The sequence below is a fragment of the Panicum virgatum genome, chromosome 9N (assembly GCF_016808335.1).
Source record: "Panicum virgatum strain AP13 chromosome 9N, P.virgatum_v5, whole genome shotgun sequence".
NCBI classification, from domain to species: Eukaryota; Viridiplantae; Streptophyta; class Magnoliopsida; order Poales; family Poaceae; genus Panicum; species Panicum virgatum.
Window position 1 is genome coordinate 58,585,013 of NC_053153.1, and position 18,349 is coordinate 58,603,361.

Consider the following 18,349-nt stretch of genomic DNA (forward strand, 5'->3'; position numbering starts at 1 on the left):
ATATGCCAAGAATATCCTTTGATTGAATCTATTTGTTCTAGGATGATGATGTCGCAGACAGTGATGGAGAAGAAGTTGATGGGCCACTACCTAATGATGGGGGTTTCTATGACTACTAGCCTACTGTGATGGCCTGATGGAGAAGAAGTTGACTACTACCTAATCATTTCTTGAAGTTGTGATCTGTTGGCTTTGGCTACTAGCCTACTGTTGCCCAATGTGGCATGTACCTTTTTTTATTTGCACCTTTGAAATTTCAACTGAGTCTTCTCTCTTCTGTCGTGTGGCCTGTGGCCGTGTGGGTGTCTGGGTGATGCCGTGGAGTGGACAGAGACACTATGACTATGTTGCATGCATGTGACTGTGGGTGAATGGGTGATGGAGATAGCCTGTTGCCTGTTGGAGACTTGAATGCTGCAGCCGCAATGATATTTGTTTATCAAATCATCTATTCAGTATATTGTTTGCATGTGAATGATGTATGGTTGTAACTATTGTGTCGAGCTAAATGTTTTGAGTGGTTACATGTATTGTTACCGATTTGAGTTACCGATTCCCGATCGTAATCAATATGTTCCGTTCCCGACATACCGTAATATCGATTTCATTTTCCCGTCCGCTTTTCCCGTGCCCGAAAAAAAATACAGGAACAGTAACAGTTAGGGTACTTTCCCGACCGTTCCCGACCGTTTTCAACCCTACACGGGACCTATTTTCCTTTTCCAATTCTTTTTCTTCATTCAATTATTTTTTATACAGTTATTGCTTACGTGTATATTGTTTATGTCTGTAAATTATGTTTGTAAATTACTCGTACGTGTATAAATTAGCTAACAACATTTCCCATCGGAGTTATGACAAAAGTTATGTGTATAAGTTACATATGACATGAAAGTTTTTTTTAAGTAACCATATGACATGAAACTTGTGATACAAAATTATCAAGTGAGAACATGTTGTGAAAAGTTATGCATGCAAATCATACGTATATTTTATTATAATCTTCTACTAATATGTCATTTGAAATTTGTTCCTAGAAGTTCTAGGTATATGGTGTGTATGGTCGAAGTTGTGCTACAAAATTATTCTGTAAGAAGTCATCAACAAGAAGTATGTGTTTAAATTATGTATATAAATTATGATATTCCAAAATTAGAAAATTATGGGAATAAATTTTCTAAAATTGAAAGTTTGGGAGAGCACTGTGATGGTTAGAAATCACTCGCTGAATACTGTCTGAGCGCGCGCTCGTGAATTAGCGACTCCCAGGGGAGGATGGTGTTTTCAAAGTGATACCCTTTGACAGGGGGGCGGGCAGGGGCCTGCCCCCCCCCCCTAATGCTCCCGTAGCACCATTGGCGAAGGTGAAATTTACCTCAACGATGACATGCGGTAAGACTGTTGCCCCCCCCCCCCCCCATGATCAAATCCTGGCTCCGCCCCTGCCCTTTGACAACAAACTTGCATACTACGTTCACTAGGAGGTGGTGATCATTATTCATTCATAACTCAATGTATTTGATTTAATTGTGCTTAAAGAGACCAATTATAACCTAATTAAATCCATTAATTTTCATCCTCCAACTTTTTTTTTGAGAGGAATTCATCCTCCAACTTTTTTTGCGAGGAGTTCATCCTCCAACCTTTGCTAGAGGTTCAATCAGTTTGCTAGGTCAATCAGTCCTCGGTTCCTTTTTGAGGGCGAGCCACGAGAGCATATTCTGACTAAGATGATACTTTGGCATGTGTGGAACTTTATTACAACCAAGAAAACACATTTAATTTAGGGTCAGTTGGATCCATGCCATTCCAATTTCTTGAAATTGGATCTCATGTTGAAAATCATGCCATTGAGTGGCATGATTTTCAACATGACACCCAATTTCACGGAGTTGTGGTGGCATGAATCGAATTTTCCCTTTAATTTACAAGTGAGGCACCAGGCGAATTGAACAGCGGCTACGGGCAAAAGTCCGAATAGGTACAGGCGTACAGCCAAACAAACACAAAATGGCCAGCCGGGATTCCAAATGTGGCATGGAGCATGCGGCAGCAGGCAGCTCCATGCTATACACTGCACACAAAAACATGCACACACCATTACTTGGTGTTTTCCACAGGGGAAACCCAACCAAAACTCGCTTCTCGCCTTCTCCCCGGGTAGAACAGGATCCTTAGCTGCTGCTGCGAGAGAGGGACCGGAGCACAGCGCACATTCGGATGAGTTGCGATTCATGCCAGCCTTAGAGCCACTTCTTGGAGGAGGGCTCTCTTCTGGGAAGCAGTGATTACGTGGCTGGATTCGGCATGCTCAAGCACGTCGGTGATGATCGCGGCAGCGTGGCCTAGAGGCTCTTCGATCGTCCTCCTCAACATGAATGCCTGAATATATATCACTCTGTTATTCATTAGACATGTGACTCGCATTGCAATAGGCTAAACCTGTCCGTGATGGGATATTTTAAGCGTGCAGGGCTGCTGAACCCAGGGTTCGCCATCCACTTGAACAGGGAAAGGAGCAAACATCTGCATCTTGATCGACTGGCCTTGCGCAATCCTCCGTGCCCGAGAAAGTCCAACCTGAGTTGCGGCTTAATTCAATTATTTATCCCTCTAGCATTTACATCATTGTCGAAAGATTACTGAACTGTGATCACTCACCTGAAGTGTTCCAAGATGCCAAGTTCCGGAAATACTAACCACTTCGAGCATCTTGTCATGGATTGACTGCGGGTCAAAGTTTTCAGGATCCTCACCCTCATTTTGCCACAGGTCAACCCCTCCCATGTAGCTTGGGATATTTGCGACAAGCACTCCTTCTGAGTCCTGAAGAATTCATAGCCTACCATGTGAGTGTTTAGTAAAGATAGTTGGCTCTGTGTGTAACAATCACAAAAATTATCTTACACAACCTCAGGTATATCAATCTCAGTGCCATCAACTTCTAACCGAACTTGCCATGGTAAGTCCACAAATGTCTTATCGATGATACTCTTGGCGCCTTCCCTCGCATATAGCACCTTATTTAAGAACTGAGACCAAAGAAAAAAAAAACAAAAAAGAGCCATTATCAAAATCAGATTAATCAGCATCACAATGATAAAGACACCAAAACGCTGCAAAAGTATAACGATGTACAGCTCAGTTGCTTGACTTGTTTCGATCACGACCGCCTAATACACTCAATTACAATCTGTAGCTCGGAGAACATACATGGAGATAACAATAATATATTTTTTAAAATATCCCTAGTCTACAGGAGAAAAGTTCGATCTTCAACAAGAATGGTGATTTGGAGAGCATTACTAGGTCCAGAGTGTTCAGCTCACTTGAGATTGAAAAGCTGTTTGGTTCTACCTAGTTAACAGGTAACTTGTATAATTATTTTCTTGTTTGCCTATTTCTCAATGCAGGCTGCAGATATTCTGATTAACACATAGTTTGCGCAATAAGGCACATAAAAGATATAATCTTCCAGTCACAGTGCGCCAATATTTTGTAAAAATTGAAACAGAGAACTTTATGGATATAAATTATAAATATACAAAGGAGTTATGAAATTTAAGAGGTGAACATTTGTAGATTTTTTATGACAGGTATTGATACTACCTGACTGTAAAACTTCTCAGGATTTTCTTCACGGAGATTATGAATGTCGAGAGCAACCTTTGCGTCACAACCAATACCTGTCACCATGGTAAAATAAGGTTTCTTGGATAAGAGACACTGATAACAAAGTTTTTATGTACCTACCAAGATAGTTGTTCATGTACTTCACTAGAAGTACATTCTTCGATTTCTTATCTTCTACTGTCACCTTCCATCTATCTAGGATAGTGACTGCTGCATGCTCTATGTCATGTAAAACTGTGCAGAGACCACCTTGCTTCTCAACAGCACCTAGGCCACCTCCCCATGATAAAACCCTTGAAAGATCATTGCCAGTGCCAGCTGGAAGGATTGCAACAGGTGGAGGTGATTCATAATTTTGCTTATCTATCGCATCAAGAACCCAACCAACAGTACCATCACCACCACACACAAGTATTCTGAAATGTGGTACCTTTCTGAACAGAATTAATCCTGTTTCTGGCCCTTGTGAAGAACTCAATTCAAAAACCTAAAGTAATAATAGGGCACATTAGCATCACAGAAATCACAAAAATTGAGCAGCATTTTCTAAGGTGGGTGCTGAACCACAGCTGAAAACAAAGCACAACAGCCTTCAATTTGAAAACACACACAACTGACAACTAGTTGCTGATTCAACTGTGCCCACGATTCATAGGTGTCGCAAAAAGCTTTTTATACACGATGCTACAGCACCAGATTTAGGCAATCAAGGTGCTGTTTTCCAAAGGGCACACTGTTTCCAAATTTTACACTGTTGTATCCCACTTGAGGTGCAATATATTGTGCCAATTGGATTTTTCAGGTACAATATACTGCGCTAATTGGATTACCTGAAGTGGACAAATCTAGACTCCTGAATCACTCGGACCAAGCAGTTACTACGGACTAGCACAAATAAGCTTTTTTTTTTAAGTGAGCATGGTACTAGGAAAATGAGAAAAGATTGATTCTGTTAATTACATCACAGTAGCTTTGTAAAATGAAGTTACCTAACAACATATGGATGAGTTTACGCATACACCCAAAGCACAATGCATTTGGTGTATTCTACAAAATAGTGTGTATAGGTAGCACGACAAGTTGACTGTAATTTTAATCATAAAATCATTAATAACCAAACTTTCAGTAAATTGTAGTGTGAGATTTATCATGACCTGCACCAGATTCAAAAGGAAATGTAGCTTGTGCTTGAGTGAATCTCCACGCTGAGCTCCACTTCTCTTGTTGATAAAAACTAAGAGAGGCCTGGCATCAGCAGGCAACTCAGATAATGCATACTTAAATTTAACTCCACCAGTCTCATCATTACCGAGTCTTATGGGCTCCGATACAAGTTCCCTACCATCACTCTCACTGCTATAATGCTCATTTTCAGCACTCCTTTGAGCATTGCCCCCAGTTGCTTTTGATTCCTTAGCCTTCTGGTTAGAGTTCAATGTGGTTTCACTAGATGAATTATCGTTACTGTCATCATGGGCAGACTCAGATGGCATTCCCTTGTGATGCTTCACCTTTCTACTTCGGCTCCCAAGATGTACCCGCACAGTGGATGCCAACTCATTTGCTCCCTGAGTTATAGAGCTTAAGATGCCACCAGGTTTGCTAATGGTACGGACAAAAAGTGGTGAAAGAATAAGTCGTTTGAATGGACCAAGGTCACAAATGTCACCTGTTTCAGCAGCCATGGCTGACTGGCAATCAACATGCACCAATCGTTGGCACCACATGCAACAATATATGGGAGGACCTCCGAGAAAAGATTCACTGCATAGCTCCTCACAGTAACAACAATACTGGTCTTCGTCAGACTGATCAGCTACATCTGTCCAGAGTACAGTCCATTGATGGATCACATGTTTGGACCCAAACATTGAGACACATTTGCAGTCTTTCTGAGAATTTGGAGAGCATATCATGTGTGCAGCCACACCACAAACATTGCAACGGTGAACCATATTTTCTGAAGTCATCATTTGCCCAAGGGGCTGAACAGGTGAAATAAATTCCAAGCATACACAGCACTTCAGCCCTTTTGCACGAACCAAAGATTCTGTATTCCAAACATGTTCAGAAGTAGGGATCTTGCAGTTTCTTTCAAAATTCTTTCTCTTTGATTTGGCAATAATTTTCATCCAGCTTAAACTGATCTTTCGCCGCCACAGTGAAAAGAAGTACCAAAATGTCCAAAGACCAACTAAACCAATAGTGAAGGAAGCTGCAATTGGTATCCAGAACTCTGGTAGAATTGGGGGTCTACTGTACCAGTGGAGATTATCCATTTCGAATTGGTCTTGCAACCAGACCATTCTCAGAATAGATGGTCCAAACAATACATAACCTTGAATCGTGGACATGCACAATAAGAACTTATATCCTTCTAACCTTGAAACCAGTCATTATCAGAAGAGTAGGGACAATCACATGTCTGGAAAAGCTGAATAACCTCTGGTACTATGTGCTGCAATTGGAAGACATATGAATCAATAAAGGGCACATATATGACAGATGCAACCAATACAAATATCCGATCAACTGGGTGAATGGGTCATGCTGGACAGAAGGCTCTGAATCAGTTAGTGCCTTAGTGGTCAAACTTTAGATGTCCTAACAACATATATTCATTGAATTAAGTATCACATGGACCTATAAGTACCAACCACAAAAGGAGATATGCCAACTACACATGTATGACAATTCATAAATAAATGAAGCGAACCCATCAGTGATGCACCAAATCAAGAAGTTTAGTAAAGTTATTTAAGAATTTTTTTAATACACAGGAGTTGCAATATTCTATTACAAAGACAAGTAACAACCAAATACATCAGAAGACATCTGATGGGGGGTTCCTATACAGGGTTCAAAATTTTGCAGAAATTATTGCGAAATTCACAAATTTCGCTCTTTTTGGTCGGGAACAAAAAAAACTCGACCGGCGGGGGAAAGACCGCCCCCACGGCTTTCAATTAAGAAGAGGCCAGTTGACCCCGGCCGAGAAAACCCCCGAAAGCCGGCTTCCGGGCTTGGACTAGCGGCACCTTGGCCCTGGGCCGGTCCGTAACCTTCATGGGCCGGGTTCCGTCGCCCACTGGGCCGGGCCGTAGCCACATGGGCCGGGTTCCGTCGCCCAAGAGCCGTGTCGCACAGCCAAGCTCAACGAAAGCACAGCGAGGGGGTTTTTTTTCCCACAGGCGGGGTAAATCCGCCCCGGTGGGGGTTCGAACCCCCCACCTGTGGAGTGCCGCCGGTTGCTTCGCACCAACTGGGCTAACAACCTTAGGCTTTTGGTCAGGAACGAAATGATAGCAATCGAAATTCGCATATTAGTTTGGTCTTTGTATTTTGTTGTATGCATGCTATTCTATACTTGTATTTCCTTTTTAAGGTGCCTTGTGAGCTGCTATTTTTGCATGAATATACACAACCATGTTACTTATTAAGGCTCAAATGGCACAAAAAATGGCATGTAAAAATGTCTAAAAAAAGTTTTGGCGGATGAAAAAAATCCAAATGTTAAACTTTGCTCCTATCTCAAGGGATAAGGAAAATACCACATAATAAATACATAATTGGATTTTTTTTAAATCAGGATCATGGATGCCAGGTGTAAGAAAAAAATTACTGAACATAATGTAGTTGCAGAGCTGTTTCCTATTTAAACTAGATGCAGATATTTTTTGTGTGTTCTAACTGGTTTATTCACAAAAACTGGATCTCCTTTTAACATTTCACTGAACACTGCTCTGTTAATTAAACTTGAGACGTCTATGAGAAAATCCTTCCAGTTTGGTGGGGGGGGGCAAGATTTTAGTAGCATTTCCTATGGGTGGCTCGACTGCAGAACTTTCAAAAAAAGAAGGTTCAGTTGCACCTGAGATTGGCTGATAACTGGAATGGTCTAATTTTATATGAAACAACTATGCTCAGGCTTGGCTTAGCTAGCTAGACCGCGAAATTGCATACAAAACATTGCAGTTGGTGTTCCATCGAGGATCAGCTAAATTCACACTCACCTTGATAACCAACCTATGGAATTGGCTACTGCAGTACTACCTATGAGCCATAATAACAATTAACAATCGAGTTGAAATAACCATATTCATATGCTTGGCACGCAGATAATACGCACCAAAGTGTGTGTATATGGTCATTTTCATCCACACTCATGAGCACAGATTGATGGTAACTACTAAACAATCTTGAGTATTTGCACATATCTGTAAGATCCAGCAGAGCAGTTGGCAACAGCCCATCAAAACCATTAGAAGCTAAGATACCTTCTACTGTTGAAAGTACATACATAGTTGCCATGGAGCGTCAAAATCGACAGGCTAACAGGCCAGTTATCCCAAGCCATTTTAGTGGACGCGTCCTAAACTCCTAACACCAGAGCTGAGCGCATATAAAAAAAACATTGTAGAGGAAACAGGGAGGGCCGAGTTCGGCTAAATCGAGCCCAGAAATTGGTGGAAATAGAAGTGAGCGAACTGTGAGGCCAGAATCATCCCCAACTCACACAACGAAATCAGGAGGAAATGGTGTGGGGATCACCTAGCACGGCTCTCCCGCCCGCTCTCCTCGACGTGTCTCTCTCCTCCGTCTCTCCCCTCCGCCTCCGCCGGTCGTCGTCGTCGTCCCTTCCCTCTCCTTCCGTACCGTTGCGGCTTCCCTTGGCAAAAGCAAAGTGGTGTGCTTCCGGATGCTTCCACGTGGGGCCGGAATATATTTCGCCAGCATCCCAGCCGTTGGTCCGATGCTTGGGCGGCAGGGACAGCGTGGATGTGCCCACGATGGCCGACGGGGTGAATCTTGGGTCAAGGTCCCACCGGAGGAAGAAGATACCGTCGTTTTCATTTTACAACAAGGCCCCTCAAGCACGTGGTAATTACACATAACTACAAGATACTTTCTCCATATTATAAAGAGTATTAGTTTAGTATTCAAATTTTACCCCAGGATTAATTTAGATTGTAACAAGATTCTTCTAGTTAAAGATGCATTAAGTACCCAAAAAAATATTACGCAGCTGTTATTATTTTTCTATTTTCAATGCATTTGTATTTATCAAAAATAAATAAACAGCTAATCACAATTTCTTTAATTAATTATAAATACATTATTTCTCACCACCGCTAGTAATATATTTGAATTTTTTTAAACAAATACTCTTTGTGGGACGGGGATGAGTAGAAGGATAGAAAAATCCGAACTAGTAGCACAAGAATTTGATGATGGCAACATGTAGTAGGAGTAAACCAGCGATATGAAAGCAAATACTATTGAGTATTATATCTCGGTAACTCCATTCGAATTGAGATGAAGGAAAATGCCTGGCTACTGACCGGTGATCGGCGCAGAGCGATTTACCTGCAGGCCGGCTGATGGAGAATTGATTACTGGAGATGGGTCAACTGCAACGATGGCTCCATCAGTTCCATGGGGTCGGAGGATCTGGTGTGATACTGCAGCCTGCCGCTGCCGTTGTACTAGCACTACTTAAACGAGAAAGGGATCCGCGTGGAGGCCGTGGGCGGCCGCCGCTGGTGGTGGTGGGCCGGGAGCGCCCAGCGCTGGCGGCCTGCCGAGGGTTCCAGCAGCCACACCGCACCTGCCACCAGGATTCACCAAACCGTCGGTAACCGGTCCGGTTTGACGGGTTTCCGGTCCGGACCGGTTCCAGTTTGGTCCGGTATGAAACCGGTCCAAATTCAAAATTTAAATTTGAATTCAAAAAAATGAAAAATTCCTAAAACAATTCCTAAAAATACTTCAAGGTGCGACGAATCTAATGGTGTCAAATTTTCTTCAAAATTCGTTCATTTAGTATAGTTTGCAGAGATTTGAAGTTAAATAAAAAAATATGCATACAAAAGTATACAAATACAATGTAAAAGTAGTACAAAAGAGGGTTGGAGGGTTCATTTAGACTAAAATATATTATACAAATATTTATTTAGTATACTTTGCGGGCATTTGAATTTAAACCAAAAAAGAAAAAAAATTGAATTTGACCAGTTACCAGTCAAACCGACCGGTAAACCGGTTTAACCGGCCGATATACCGGTACGAACCGGTTGAACTGCGCCATTTGAATTCAAATTTGAATTTGATCGGTTTCTACCGGTAACCGATCAAACCGATCCAGTAAACCGGAACCGGAGGCCGGCTGTTACCACTAACCGGTCGGATATTTTAACCCTGCCTGCCACCGCAGGCTGGTTCGTTAAATAGGTGGGCGACGGCCACGTGTCGGGGCAGGCCGCCACGTGGGCCGGACATGCATGTCGCTTGGGTCAAGGTCCGTGGTGGTGGTGTCGGCAGCAGGGGTGGCGCAAGCGTAACGCCGGCCGGCGTCTCGATCCTGAACACGGTAGGGGTACCCAAATCTCTTCTTCTCTATCTCTCTCTAATATAAAAAGACAGTAAAAGGGAAACCTCAATTAAAAAAGACAGTAAATGGGATAAAAACTAGCTGATGTGTGGGATGGTGTAGATTAAAGAATCGCCTAATTTAACACCATTTTAGGCAAAATTGCCGGTCATTATCATAAAGATTAGAGCTAACACATGATCGCCCGAGAGCATGCCACGTGTTAACCCACATCTAAAGACACGAACAACCGACACGTCATTCGTCTAAAATAATATTAAATCTGGTAGTCCCGATACGTGCTTGCCACATGCCCAAGATCGAGCGCGCATACCGGTTACGAAAGGCACATTACCAAAGAACATAGAGAGCAATTTTTAAACATAAAGCAGTACAATAATTAGATTATTACAAGTTCGACATAGTACGGTCCAAATCTGAAAATAAAAGGTTCAACAACATAATTCAAGTTTGGTTCAAATGAAAGAGACATGAATAATAAAGTTTAGTGTTTGTCATGATCTCCCAAGAACCCATCTCGCAGCGGAAACGATAATTGCAACAAAAGTAATAGCGTCTTGCTCAAGGGCGTCATCACAACCACAAGGACCTATTCCTCCCCCACACTAGGATCGGCGGGGTAGAAGTGGCCAAAAACAACCTCCGGCTCACCTGCAACTTAGTTTAGAAAGCAACATGAGTACAAAAAGGTACTCGCAAGTCTTACGCAATTAGATAATCAAGGATCATGCAAGAGGCTCAAAGAGGCTTTAAGGTTAAGTTATTATTGCGCAAGCATGAGCTCTCTAACTAATATTTAGCTCTCTAGCAAAAATAATTAATTTTGCCCAACCCACCACAAGTTTTAGTTGATTACGACAAGAATAAAATAATTCATCATAAAAGTGCCATCAATATTTTCCAACATAAACGAAACTTTCTACGAAGAATTCATCGGACAAAGAGCGATCTCATATCCGAGAGCGCAGCAATTCGAATTGATTTAAACCTTGCAAGGGTGTACTACTTTACCCACACGACATAAGGACCATGCGGCTCACCCAACCGATCACGTTGGATAAGGGGTACTCACGTCAACCGTTCCCAACAAGGCTTAACCATTGAGGGTACGCCTAGCTTGCGCGGAGAGTCACCTAGGTCCACCGGGGACACCCTCAAGCCTCTCTACATAACCCTTTGGCCACGCATCTAGTACCGGGCCTCAATCACCAAGCCAAAGGAGGTAATTGGCTCATTCATACCATTATTTTGGATATGTGGTAGCACGATAAAAATTGCTCAAAACCGAGGTCATCCACGGACGGTCCTTAATCGATTCAAGCGGACTATGTCTCCGAGACTCCTTTCTCTAGGCTCTAACATTCCGCCCAAATCACGAAACCAACTTTTCAACATAATCGACCTTCCCAACATAACCTAATTCGAACATGTGCGATCAAAGGTAACCAAGTGAGTGTAGTGTGATCCTATTCCAAGAGTTTTCCTTACAAGTCATAGACCCATTCTAAGCATGGCTAAGCATCTAATCAATTAATTAGTTACTAGCTACAAGTGGCAAGGACATGGATATAACAAGGCAAGGAAGGTAAATGCATAAAGTAGATACAAGAATGCAATAAATAACATAATATAGATAACCCAATAATACCCAAGTGAGATATCTAAATTGCATCAATTTAAATAGGCACAAGGAATCATGCATAGCTGTTTGCCTTGGTTAGCTTCGGACTCAACCACAAACTCGACACCGGGCTCGGGCTCAACGGACTCGGTGGGCTCGCCGGGCTTATTCTCTGACGGTTGGGTCACTATAATGTATGAATGAGATGCATGCATTAGAATGATGCCATGATTGGTTCATCAATGATATGGTATGAAGAATGAACGATATGACATGCGATGATGCACAATATGAACACAACTCAACGATCAAGCACACTCATGCTCAAGTAAGCAAGAAGACTATGGCAAGTATTAACAAAAGAATTCTAAATAGCAAGAACAAATAATGAAATAAATTTAGTACATAGAGGACATCATAAGGAACTCAATAGAGTTGGATTTGCAGCAAAAAACATTTTTCTAGAATTACTTATGAATATTACAAGTTTCATCTGTCCTATACAAGTTAATTCAGAAAAGGCATGAAAGTTGAACTGAACAAATCCAAGAAATTTAATAAAGATACTAGGTATGAATACAGAGCTAAAAAAATAGGTTTCACCATTTTATCATTTTTTGCAAAGAGTTATACACTAAACAAGCTTTCAGACAGCAAGCAAGAAAACACACTAAAACTCTATTAAACTATAAAGGTGCATGAAAAAAGTGACACTATTGAAAATTTAATTTCACAAGGATTATAAAATAATTTAGTTTAATATTTTTAGAGTAGTAGATATTTAACTAAGCATTTTAATCACTTTTACAACATTAAATCAAAAATAAATCTACAGCAAGATAACATACAAAAAAAAACATTTTTCCAGAGTAGATCTAAGCAAGACTAATCTAACAAATCAAGTTTCACAATTTTTGGAGGTATATACCAATTTATACACATTTTACAAGATCTCAGCACAACACAACTTCCTCAAAAAGGCTAGATCCACACACAGCAGCCACCCTGGCTACTCGACAGGTGGGCCCAGGAGGCCAGGTAGCTCCCCCATCCCAGGTCAAGGCCACTGGCTTGCCTTGACCAGGCCAAGGCGCGCGCGTCGTGCGGGTGCCGGCCCGGCCGGCGACGGCATGAAGCGAGGCGGCGGAGGGCGGAACACCAAGCGCACAGGATGTTCTAGGTGTGGGTGTGAAAGCATCTAGGCCCCTAATTCGAGTTTTGGTAATTAATGACAATGTTTTGTGAATTAATAATTTCATTTGAGATAATGAGCATAGGTTGATCCACGGATGAAAGGGATTTGATTGTGATCGTATGACGTTTTGGAGATGATGTGCAAAGCTCGGGCTCGAGGCAAAGGTATCAATTAGGGCTTTTGCATTTTACCGGTCATAAAGCGTTTAGTGGATGAAAAATGACCGGATTTGTTGGATAGATAGCCGTACTATCAAGAGGGGTCGTGTACTCGTGCTTGACGGGTCTTTGGTGCCATTTTGCTCAAAATGTCTAGATGCATGCATGAGGGCTAACGACGTTTTGAAAAGTTTGAAAACGGGAACAAGTTTGAGTGCTGACTGCCTAAGTGCGGACAGTCCGCGGACGGTCCGCCATACATTTTGAAAATGACCAGAGACATGTTTTGTCTCTGGTGGACAAGATAAATGACGGGCGGACGGTCCACCCTTCTAACTCCGTTTTGTCCAGAGACTTTGCATCTCTGGTTGCGCCGATGGGTTGAACGGCGAACGGTCCGCCCTGGGCACGGACGGTCCGCCAGTCGCTTAACAAAATGACCAGGTGGGTTTTAAGGTAGAATGGCGGATGGTCCGCCCCTGGGGCGCGGACGGTCCGCCGGTCATTCTGAAAAGTGACCAGAGACGTTTTTCGTCTTTGGTGGTCTAGAACTTATAACCGCGGACGGTCCGCCCCTATGGCGCGGACGGTCCACCAGGGCTCCAGCGGCTAGTTTTGACACACAATCATTGCACTCTGACTCACTGGTTTATAAGGGCGGACAGTCCGGTTTTTGAACCGCGTACGGTCTGCGATTACGCAGAAAAGAGTGTAACGGCTGGTTTTTGAGGGGATCTCTATATATACTCAATGCCCGGCCTTTGGGAGGTTCTCTTGGCCATTTGGACTGCATACTTGACATCTTAGAGCTGAGTCATCCCTCTCTCACACATTCTTGCATAGAGATTGCATTCTTGAGAGTGTGAGAGTATCCTAGTGCATTGCATCAAGAGTTTCAACTTTGTGGTATTAGGGAAACTTCAAGCAAGCGTCATCGACTTGTTACTCTTGGGAGTTGCCGCTCCCTAGACGGCTTGGAGAAGTGGATTTCGTGGAGCACCTCCAAGAAGATTGTTGAGGAGCCCCGATTTCGGTTGTGAGATGTCTTGTGCTCACCTTACCGGAGTGGTGAAGAGCAACTCTAGTGGAATCGAGGTGTGGAGCGGTTCTTTGATTCAAGCCGGCTCAAGATCAAGAGAGTTTTTGATAGAGGAGCAGTTGATTCTTGGAATCCACCTCAACGTGGATTAGGGGTGACCGGCAAGTCATCGACACCACGAGATAAATTCTTGTGTCAAGCTCGGTTATCTCTCTTGCTTATCTTGTTTAGTGCATTTACTTTGAGCAAGTTACTTTCCTAGAGCTTGAATTTCATCTTGTCATCATAGGTTGCAAACCCAAACTAGAGGTAGTAGTAGTAGTAAGACATAGGGCTCTCTTATTTTACTAATTAAATTTATCTAGTGTTTGTGGTTTTAGTTTTAAACCGTCTATTCACCCTTCCTCTAGTCGGTGTTCTTGATCCTACAGGGTGAAGCTCAGGCGGCGGCCAGCGAGGAAAGGCGGTGAGGAGACGGCGCGACGTGGTCCGGCGGCGGCGGGTGGAGAGCTCCGGCGAGGGCCCAGCACGGCGGAGAAAAGGGCCGATTTATGGCCGGAATCGGAGGAGGAGGATGAGAGGTATCTCCCCATGCGAGGAATTGGAGGGAGTCTCACAGGAGGAGGAGAAATCGCGGCGGCCATCGGCGAGCAAAGCTCGGGGTGGCGGCGGCAAGGGAGGGAGGGGGCTAGGGTTTGGGGAACAAGGGGGCTCCGGCTTATAAAGGCGAGGAGGGAGGCGAGCAGGGGGCTCGGCGCCGCGGCGGCCCGGCCACGCTGGCCCAGCCAACGGCCGGTGGTGGGGCGCCGCCGCCCCTGCTGCCCAACCAGGGAGCGAGGGTGGGCGGTAGAGGAGGAAGGGCGCCTGACGAGTGGGCCCGGGTGAGTGTATCAACGGTAGAAGTTTAAAATTCGAAATCAAGACCTTCCCGGGCACTAAAAATCACCAAAATTTTACAGGAGCTAGATTAAATCACTAAGAACACACTGCAACAAGAATCAATCAAAAAGCACTTTTTGCCGATGGGTTTTGCTTTACATATCCTTCCGTGGGTTTACATCAGGAGGGCACTGGTGGTTGCAAATTGGAAATTACCGGTGGACTTTTTAAATGTGTTTTTGTTTAGTGCGCAGAGATCATGAGAATTAAACAGATGAGGTTAATCCACCGCCTCCTAAATGTTACTCCCTCTTTCCCCATTTCTAAGGCCTGCGATGATTTTCTACTTTTCTACTGATTTTGGCTTCGGTTCAGTCCTCACAATCACATATCAGATATATGTTCACTTTCATGGCTAATTTTAGCTCACCATGGTGTCCTGGAAGTACACTTCGTGTGGCTAATTTTAGCTCACCATGGTGTCCTGGAAGTACACTTCGAGTGGAACCTAGAGTGTATTTTCTTACCTCCAGTAAAAAAATGGTAATATTTCTTGGAGCTTGAGCTGTGGGCACATTAGAGTATTTGAGCAACTGTATGTTATTTTAGATTGACACGTAAGTCTAACCATCTTTAACTTCATCGTAAAAAGTCAAAATCTTGCATGCGTCTCATACTAGATGCCAAGTTTTGTGCCACAAACTTCCAATCATACTGCCAAGCAGGGACGAAAGAGTTGGGCACTTTTAATCAGCCTTCTCGTAGATCATCTTGGCCTTGGCAACCAGATTACTGAGGAACCATCCCAAACGGCCCAAATTATGCCATCTTTCAACAGCTCGACTAAGGAATTGTTAGTCGCCGTTTCGGGGATGAAGACCAGGTGCCAGCCAATCCTAATTGAACCCTGGTGGTTTCAATCATCTCAGCAGAACACACGCGAAACAAACGGACACCATCAACGATTCAACTCATATTGCAACACAGACGCATACTATAGGTACAATACTTTTGCAATATATCAATAATCTTATCACAATACAATAAACTCTTCCTTTGTTTGAGGGAGTTAGGTTGCAAATAGTAAAAGAACCCAATAATTATTGGGAGGGAGTTAGGGAACCCAAATATTATGTATTGAAAATTGAAAACAGGAGAGGATTTCTTTCCCAACAGTGACAGTTTATTAGGGAAAGGGGACAGCTAAATATGATCTTTCTTCGGCACTTAGGTTCATGACAAGAAACCATCGAAACGACAGCTGCAAACATAAACCTATTGCACCATAACCAAAAAACCACGAGCAAACTTTGGTAAAACGGCCAGTAGCGAAAAAAGTTTGTAACACGGGACAACGTATTCATCTAATCGACATGGCACGACATGGGTGCACATCACAAGCACAATTCCTTACTTTCATTCCAGAATGAATTCCAATAGTGCATTAGGTACTTGAGGAAAACATAGTGCAGTTCCATAACTAGATGCATCAAATCTTAAATTCTCTGAACCAAGGCAGGACAAGTCCTAGTTCAAAACTGCAAATAAAGTGTAGCCATACCATCGAACACGGACAAAACAGAAAACAGAGATGCTTAAGCGTCAACAGCAACTCTTCCAGCCACTTGGTCAAGATCACGCCTTCCCTGGGAGGTGATGAGCCGCCCACTGCACCAAAACAAACAATAAGCAAACTTCTCACAACCACAAAGAGTTGTCAAGCAAGACAAAGGCACATGACAATTGGATTACCCCTTGGGATCAACATCAATGATGCCCATCTTCTGCAACTGCTGCAGGATGTTACGTGAAATGGCACCACTGCTCTTGCAGAAGTGTGGTGGGCGGGAGCCATTCCTCTGGCGGCCACCATAGATCTTCTGGAATCCACCTACACCAATGCCTTGCCTGAGGTAGATCTTCCTTGCAATTGAGGCTGCAGGGACAAAATTGGAAATCAAATTGATGCGCAAAATCTGAATATTTAAGTTAATATAAATGATATTGGAGAAGAACAAGATTCCTCACCAGCCCTGGTGTAGTACCAGTCAGGGTCATAAGGAGGAAGCTCCTTGAACCTCGCAGTCTTCACAATGTCAACCCACTCAGGGAGCTCCATCTAACAGAAGGTAAAGAAAAGTTATTACACATAGCAACACAGGGATTTAGTCATTATCCATGGAAGGAAACTAACGTAAAAGAGAGGAAAACAAAATCTTCATTTCCTATAGCGACAAACTAACTACAATTTCAAATTAAAAGGCAACCAAACATAAAGAAATCTTGGATGTAGTTACCCTTGATTAAAATGAGCCCAACATCATTCACACAAAGAATGTTTATTACACACCAACAGAATGAACTATGACTTCAAAGTATATTTCGAAGGGAGCTTGTTGAAATATTTATAGCCAATCAATTGTCTGAATCCAAATGATATGGATTCCGAAAACAACCTTTTGAACAGTGTCAAGGTTCACTCAAGACTATCCAATATGAATAGAAATATAATAGATCACACCTCATGCGTTGTGTCATGCCTGACGAGCTCAGAGAACTTTTGGAACTCTTAAAACTTGAGAACTTTTGGAACTCTTAAAACTTGCCTACATCCCACCTATATGTATCATTTGATCCCCTTTACAATCAGGCACATAGAATCAAAATGTTCTCTCAAGACTAACTTTTACAATCTTCATAGGCTCAAGTAACCACAGCAACAAATACCATTTAACTTCCTCGTTGGTCGAAAGAGCATCATTTCCACAGAGTAATAATAGATATTATGACACAGACCAACTTGTGTGTGTACTTAATTCGAAAAGATACACAACTCACTGAAGTAGGCAACTGAAGATACTAGTGCTACCCGTCCAGTAGTACAACTAATGATTCGGTTCAATTCTGACGCCAAACCCTACCAATCCCAAACAAGTTATCCCTACATCTAATCAAGCAAATCTGAGAAGAACGCTTTTTTCCCAAAATCAGAGGGTAGGAGCCGGGTGACGGCCGCCAGCGGCGCTGTCAGGGGAGAACTGTCGCCGTGCGCGGCCGAACCCGTGCTGCGACGGCGGGATCCGGAGCTAGGTGCAGCATGGGACAAGATGTGGCCTCGACCGCCGACGAAGGGCGCGACGATTCTACGGACTGCAGCGTCGTCGGATCGGAAGGGAAAGGCAAGTCAGGCGGGGCGTTACCTTGCCGGAGCGCTTGAGGTGGGCGGAGTAGGCCTTGACGAACTCGTGCGGGTTGACATCCTTCACCGTCCTCGCCGTCGAAGCCGCCATCCTGCCGCTGCCGCCGCCGCCGCCGCCAGGTGACGAGAGGGAGGCAGGGGACGTGAAGTGCTGGCCAATGCGGCTGCTCGGGGCTAGGGTTTTGTCGGGGGCGGCGTGGGTGGCGGAGTGCGAATATATAGGAGATGGGTTCG

General features: G+C 43.4%; 2 protein-coding genes across 5 annotated transcripts; both read right to left on the reverse strand.

Moving 5' to 3' along the window:
• Nucleotides 1-1,925: 1,925 nt before the first annotated feature.
• On the reverse strand, nt 1,926-9,127 carry LOC120691478 (diacylglycerol kinase 1-like). 4 transcript variants are annotated; one of them, XM_039974548.1, is made up of 8 exons: nt 9,001-9,127; nt 4,788-6,091; nt 3,754-4,120; nt 3,610-3,686; nt 2,913-3,032; nt 2,662-2,826; nt 2,443-2,580; nt 1,926-2,382 (listed from the first exon to the last, which is right to left on the reverse strand). In XM_039974548.1, exons 2-8 carry the CDS (start codon nt 5,985-5,987, stop codon nt 2,233-2,235), a joined length of 2,217 nt encoding a protein of 738 aa, XP_039830482.1. In that variant the 5' UTR covers nt 5,988-6,091; nt 9,001-9,127; the 3' UTR covers nt 1,926-2,232. The 4 variants fall into 4 exon arrangements, with proteins under 4 accessions (XP_039830482.1, XP_039830481.1, XP_039830483.1 ...); XM_039974547.1 differs by lacking the exon at nt 9,001-9,127 and adding an exon at nt 8,185-8,438; XM_039974549.1 differs by lacking the exon at nt 9,001-9,127 and adding an exon at nt 8,150-8,438.
• A 7,177-nt stretch (nt 9,128-16,304) lies between these two features.
• On the reverse strand, nt 16,305-18,307 carry LOC120689758 (40S ribosomal protein S19). Its single transcript, XM_039972156.1, has 4 exons — nt 18,117-18,307; nt 16,945-17,035; nt 16,669-16,852; nt 16,305-16,584 (listed from the first exon to the last, which is right to left on the reverse strand). Exons 1-4 carry the CDS (start codon nt 18,204-18,206, stop codon nt 16,512-16,514), a joined length of 438 nt encoding a protein of 145 aa, XP_039828090.1. The 5' UTR covers nt 18,207-18,307; the 3' UTR covers nt 16,305-16,511.
• Nucleotides 18,308-18,349: the final 42 nt, after the last annotated feature.

What these genes read in the sequence shown, in the direction of transcription:
- LOC120691478 (XM_039974548.1), bottom strand. Translation starts at nt 5,987, where the DNA reads ATGTCCACGATTCAAGGTTATGTATTGTTTGGACCATCTATTCTGAGA. An exon ending in CTGAGAAGTTTTACAGTCAG is followed by an intron (nt 3,033 to 3,609) that starts GTAGTATCAATA and finishes CTTTGGTCTCAG; the next exon opens with TTCTTAAATAAGGTGCTATA. An exon ending in CTGAGATTGATATACCTGAG is followed by an intron (nt 2,827 to 2,912) that starts GTTGTGTAAGAT and finishes TGAATTCTTCAG; the next exon opens with GACTCAGAAGGAGTGCTTGT.
- LOC120689758 (XM_039972156.1), bottom strand. Translation starts at nt 18,206, where the DNA reads ATGGCGGCTTCGACGGCGAGGACGGTGAAGGATGTCAACCCGCACGAG. An exon ending in ACCTCAAGCGCTCCGGCAAG is followed by an intron (nt 17,036 to 18,116) that starts GTAACGCCCCGC and finishes ACCTTCTGTTAG; the next exon opens with ATGGAGCTCCCTGAGTGGGT. An exon ending in CTGGTACTACACCAGGGCTG is followed by an intron (nt 16,853 to 16,944) that starts GTGAGGAATCTT and finishes TTGTCCCTGCAG; the next exon opens with CCTCAATTGCAAGGAAGATC.